Source organism: Galeopterus variegatus, unplaced genomic scaffold (genome assembly GCF_000696425.1).
Source record: "Galeopterus variegatus unplaced genomic scaffold, G_variegatus-3.0.2 Scaffold1358, whole genome shotgun sequence".
In the NCBI taxonomy this organism is placed as follows: domain Eukaryota; kingdom Metazoa; phylum Chordata; class Mammalia; order Dermoptera; family Cynocephalidae; genus Galeopterus; species Galeopterus variegatus.
Genome location: NW_007727469.1, coordinates 67,896 through 73,884, shown reverse-complemented (window position 1 = coordinate 73,884; position 5,989 = coordinate 67,896). Strand labels below are relative to the sequence as shown.

At 39.5% G+C, this 5,989-nt stretch overlaps 1 protein-coding gene across 1 annotated transcript in view; it reads right to left on the bottom strand.

Moving 5' to 3' along the window:
- The window catches only part of NUP205 (nucleoporin 205kDa), a 73,338-nt gene that overhangs the window by 3,047 nt on the left and 64,302 nt on the right, over nucleotides 1–5,989 (bottom strand). Inside the window, exons 33-37 of the mRNA XM_008576459.1 lie at nucleotides 4,859–4,987; nucleotides 4,543–4,669; nucleotides 3,893–4,059; nucleotides 565–688; nucleotides 1–114 (exon numbers count right to left, since the gene is read on the bottom strand). Coding sequence (XP_008574681.1) covers nucleotides 1–114; nucleotides 565–688; nucleotides 3,893–4,059; nucleotides 4,543–4,669; nucleotides 4,859–4,987 — 661 coding nt within the window. The remainder of the gene's footprint in view (nucleotides 115–564; nucleotides 689–3,892; nucleotides 4,060–4,542; nucleotides 4,670–4,858; nucleotides 4,988–5,989) is intronic.

Below are 5,989 nucleotides of genomic sequence, written 5' to 3'. Positions count from 1 at the left end.
TTTTAAATAAGGTTCTGGAAGCAAATAAGGAATCTTGAGAATCTGTGGGTGTGCAGTGTAAATAGTAGTACTCCAGATGGCGCCAAAGAATAAACAGGCAGGTCTCTATGATAACTATATATGAGAGCTCAGATGAAAGGAAAATAACGTCATCACATATTTTTTACAAATCAGTTTCTGAGAAGGAGAAAAAGGAGAGACTGCACTCACTTAAGGATGCAGCCACAAGCTCAACCTAACAATCAGAGGTAGAGTTCCACAGCACGTACCTCCAGAGAAAGCAGCAAGGTATGCTGAGAAGGAGGTGGGAATCATGCAGTGCTGTGACAGCAGCCTTGTGTCTTACCTCCTGCCCGAATGGAAAGTGTCTGTATATATTATCAGTATTAACTCTAAAAGGTAGAAAAAAATTAAAATTTGGAAATATATCAGGCATTTACTGGGGAAAAAAATAAACAACATGTCCCCTTCCATCTGGTTTTCGTACCCAAGTAACATGAAAATAAGTAAACAGTGCCTACATTTAAAGGTCACCATTTAAGTCTATGATTTCATAAAGGATACAAGAACAAAGGGAAAGCAGTTTAGCGCGATTATTGATCAACTTCACCAAACGACGTCGAGCTAGAACATATTTCTGGGCAGTGGAGATTTTATCAACGCCAGCAGGCATCACAGATTGACACAACTAAGAAAAAGAAACAAATATAGTATTAGAACGACATAAGTTGTAACAAAAATGTAATCAAAATCTACTATGAACAGGTCACTATGGTAAATGCTGTGAAAAACACTCAAATTTGGGCCGGCCCGGTGGCACACTGGATAGTGCGCCGCTTGGGAAGCGCGGCGGTGCTNTGTAAGAATACATGTAGCGATATGACAGGGTTCCAAGGGATGAGTTAAAAGCAATTTGATGTTTAATCATCAAATTAACATTACAAGCAATAACCAGTAAGGGTTCTCAGAAGATGAAATCCTATTTGACTCGTTTTGTGGAGGCATGGAAAGAGCATGAACGTTGGAATCAGAATTTGGCTTGAGTTTTCTCTCTGTCATTTATAAATTATTTGATCTTAACAAGTTATACACTTTCTGAATCTCAGTTTTCTCGTCTGGAAAATAATGCCCAAGTTACCAGGATATTGTGAAGATTAGATGAAAGAACATAGGCAAAGCCCGTAGCAGAATGCCTGACCCAGTGTTCAATGCATTAATTCCATATGCTTTCCCTTTACTAACAGATGACACATAATCTGAACATTAAGTTAATTGTAGGATAATTGAGGGTAATTTTGATAAGGGGGGGGGTTTCTTGAGGAGAGACAATAATATGTAAATCTAAGCACAATCTGTAGACTAGTTTAACTACAGCTAAAATTTCCTTTTGGGTATAGATGAATGAATGAGATTAGGTACCTAGGTTTTTACCAGGTTTTAGAGGAATTTAAAACCCAGTGAGTGTTAAACAAGAAGTATATAAAGTAACCAAGTGTGATAATGTAGAATTTTTTTCAGAAATATTGATTCCTATGCCCTCACTTCCATGGGGAAAGCACATTTCCTTTATCCACTAAGATTGGTTTTACCCACCCAGGTGACTTCCTTTGGCTTCATATTGGGTGGTCATTCTTACCCCTTCTTTGGTCCACATCTGGGTTTGGCCAAGTGACCATCTTTGGCCAATTGACACACACAATAAAAGAAGAGACTTGAAAAGTACTTGCAGATTAGGTTTTTGACTCCCTCCCATTGCTGTGATAAGACTGTGCTTGGGTTGGCTCACTGGTTCCACAAGGAAAATGAGAGTCATGTGCAGCAAAGACATCCCAAACAAGTTTCCTCAACTGGACCAAGCCAAATGGGTTATCCTTAGAAATATATAAATGTGCCCAGACAAGATCAGTAGGGCCACCCAGCTGAGTTCATCCCAGATTAGCCAATTTCCAAAGTTATGTCAGCTAAATAAATGCATATTGTTGTATGTCATGAAATTTAATGATGATTTTTTTTACTTACCATTATTTGAGCAATAGATAACTGACCTACCTAGTACCTGGTGAAGACATCTCTGTCACAAATGGATGACAATGATTAGCTATAGGCCACCAATGCAGCATGTCACAGAGGTTTTAAATATTGAGTCTACCTTTCAATGTATTAGATATCCATTCAGTGCATGTGCCATTCAGTTGGATGAGTAGGATATTGAAAGATTTTATGAAACAAATGGAATTAGGATTAGAATTTACAAACAATGGGACAGCCCGGTGGCGCACTGGATAGTGCGCCGCTTGGGAAGCGCGGAGGCGCTCCCGCCCAAGGGTTCGGATCCCACATACAGACCGGATCCCACTGGCTGAGCGAGGCACGGGAGCAACACCGAGGGTTGCAATCCCGTTGCCGGTCTCCAGTCCGGTACGGGGGCAACACTGAGGGTTGCGATCCGTTGCCAGACACGGAAAAAGACAAAAGACAAAAAAAAAAAAAAAAAACACTCAAATTTAAACATCCTGGCAGACAAAATCTATCATCTAGTTAAGAAGCTAGTAATTTTAAAAAATGAGAGGCAAGGAAGCAGTCGAATTCACAAATGAATGTTGTGCTGCTGCCTTTTCAAAAAGTCTGTCCCTGAAACAGATAGACATTTTCAATCTGTGATGGGCCCACCAACCCTAAATTTCTTGTCACATTAAAACAAAACAGCAGGATTTTCAAGCAGTAGATCTAACAACTGTCAGGTTATCTTCTGAAGAAAATGTAGACTTCTACAGCATAACATACGATCATCAACCAAAGCCTCCCTGATCACTTCTCATTTTGGCGTACACAAAACACAGGGGCGTTTGACAGAAGGCATACTGCGGTAGGGCTGGTGGAATGCCACATGCTTTATGATGATGATGCAGTGCCTCTTGCGAGTACTAGCATCACCGATAAGCTACACATTAGGAAGGGAGGAAGGACTGCCAGATGTAAACCACACAATTTCAGGCATTACCTGAACCCAATCAATAACTCCTGCCTGCCTCCCCCTGTTCCTGCTAGCTATGTGCCTCTGGGAAAGTCATTCAAGCCTTCAGTGCCTCAGTTTCCTTGCCTGAAGAATGGGAGTAGCAACAACACCTGCCTCATGTAATCAGGTAAAACATGTATCTCAGGGACTGGCATATCATAAAGAATAAATGTTTCCTATGATTATCAGGAGAAGGAGAAGGCTTTGACTACTCCTAAGAGTGACATGAAATTTTTCAGGAAGCCTGGTGCAAACTAGGATTGGCAAAATGGCCCAACATCCAGGCTGCCAAAGGACACAAGGATGCTTCAGCAACATCTTAGGAACTGGCCAAGAGAAGCCTTACAGTTCAGCTATGCCAAATGGAAAAGAAGGCAAGCTACTTAGGGAGCAAGCCTACTAATTCAACATCTTTAGCTCAGTAAGTACAAGGGAATGATTCTGGGTCATGGAGAGAAGGCAGTCAAGTCAAACTACCCATTTGTTTGAAAAACTCACTAAACAGATATTGAAGATGCTGTAGGCACAGAGACACTTACCTAAGTTCTACTGAAAAAATATCTACAATAGAAACCCAAGTTTCTCAGCACAGATTTTAGAGTATAAACTACCCAAAACGCTTTCTTCGAAGGCCAACTGCCTTTCTACTTTCCTGAACAGATGCTACTTCACTGTTTTTCAGCCAAGAGTTTCTATGCTTATGAGGTTTGTGCTTACATAAGAGACCCTTCTTCAAGTCACACAGAAAAATCATTCTAATTCCGTTAGTCACATGCATAAATCATCTTTACTCACAAGTGTGAGACCAGTACCCTGGCCCATATTAGTAAAAGCAATGACTTCTCAAGGCCCCAATGCTCCTTATAAGATTCATACCTCTTTTATCTCATCTGGGGGAAGTTGCTCTACATTCCGTAGCTTGTTAACACTCCGCCGATGACTGTCGTAATAACTGAAGAAATCACTGGCACTTTGTTTCAGCAGGTAGACAATAATGCCTAAGCCAGGCACACGCCAACAGGGAACCACTGGAGCTTGGGTATCTAATAGAGTTGATGATATAAAACAATGTTCCACTTATTAAAAGGATTTTATATGAATTTCCAATGACCTGTTTTAAGACAAGGTATGTCCCAGAATTTAAGGACATATAAACTACCATTCGAACCAACCCAGGACTACTTTTAAATTCCATGGATAGTTCAGAAAACAAGTGGGTAGGAGCTATTGTAATCCAGTACAAACATGTAATCAGGCTGGAGACCTTAGGAGAATAAAAATATTTGGCTGATGGACATAGACAGAGCTTACCCTTTACTGGGTGAAGACCTTTTTGAGAACTCTGCAGATATAAAAGAAAAAAGTAGGCTCACCTTGCCGCTGTAATCCAGTACAAACATGTAATCAGGCTGGAGACCTTAGGAGAATAAAAATATTTGGCTGATGGACATAGACAGAGCTTACCCTTTATTGGGTGAAGACCTTTTTGAGAACTCTGCAGATATAAAAGAAAAAAGTAGGCTCACCTTGCCGAGGTCCATCTCGATTGATGGTTTCTGAAAGACTAGGGGTGAAGAGACACACGGTATACTGAAAGGTAGGGGAACTCTGTAACATGAGTGACTGGCAATATTCCATTACATTGGCACAAATCTACAATGGAAGAACAGCAGTAACAAAAATATTAGCCCCCCAAATGCCCGAATATCATGGATATGTAGATTTGAAGGAGAACAAGGTTATAAATCAATTTGTAAAATTACTCAATCTGTTATTTTTATCAAAAATTTCCAAAAACATAAAAGCCTTACAGAATAGTCACTTGACTCTCACCCCTCTTACCTGCTGCATAGCCAGTTCAATCTCATCTTTCTTGTTTACTCTATCTCCCTCCACATTATCATCTTGAAATTTAAACTGACGCAGTCTGTCAGAGCCACCAAAGCGACTTAGAAGTCCCAAGCACTGGCGCTAAGAAAGAAAAAGATATTTTGTTGATATCTAACTGAATGTGTTTAAAATTAATGAAAACCTCAGTGGAGAGTGGAATCACTCTTTAAAGCATATGATATCTTATTTCCAACTGAGCCAACTAAAGGCAGCACTACTAAAATTCATCTTTTTTGCAAAGGTATTTGATTTGGGGTCAACTCAATAAAAGAATACCTTTATTTATTTATTTTTTCTTAGCAATCAATCCCCAATATAATCTAAATGTTTGCCAAACAAATTTTTGCTTCATATCAAAAAACTATTTAATAATTCCTTGAAAGATACTCATTAAATGAAACATTAGTCAATAAACAGATAAGAAGCAACTTGAGGGCAACTAGAAGATGGTTCATAACAAGCAAAATTATCCATGATAATTTTCTCTAAGTCACAAAATTTTCTTTTTCTTCTTCTTTTTTTTTTGAGCTGTCCAGTATGGGGATCCAAACTCTTGACCTTAGTGTTACAACACTGTGCTCTAACCAACTGAGCTAACTGGCCAGCCTGAAGGCACAAATTTAAAGGCTGTTACTCCTGTGGTTGCTTCCAGGGACTTCATAAAGGGGTTGGGAACACATAGGTAGCCTTGGCAAAATAAATGCAAAAGTCACCAGCTTGAAATGCTAGTACTTTTCACCTGAGAATACGATTGTACCCATCGTTCTCAGAGGGAAAGGACAGCTTTTAAAAACTGGCAGCATATTCAGTGGTTAGTATATTAGTTTGGAATCAGAGACTTGGGTTCCAATAGCACGTTACAACTCTTTTGCTATGTGACCTGGGACAAGTTACTCAATTTCCTCAAAACTTAATGTTCACATTTCTAAAGTGGTAGTAACAATTCCTAACTTATAAGATTGTTATCACAGGATCACCTGAGACATTATATATATATATATTTTTTTTTTTTTCCCTTTTTTTTTTTGTCTTTTTTCGTGACCGGCAACGGATCGCAACCCTCAGTGTCACACCCGCACCGGA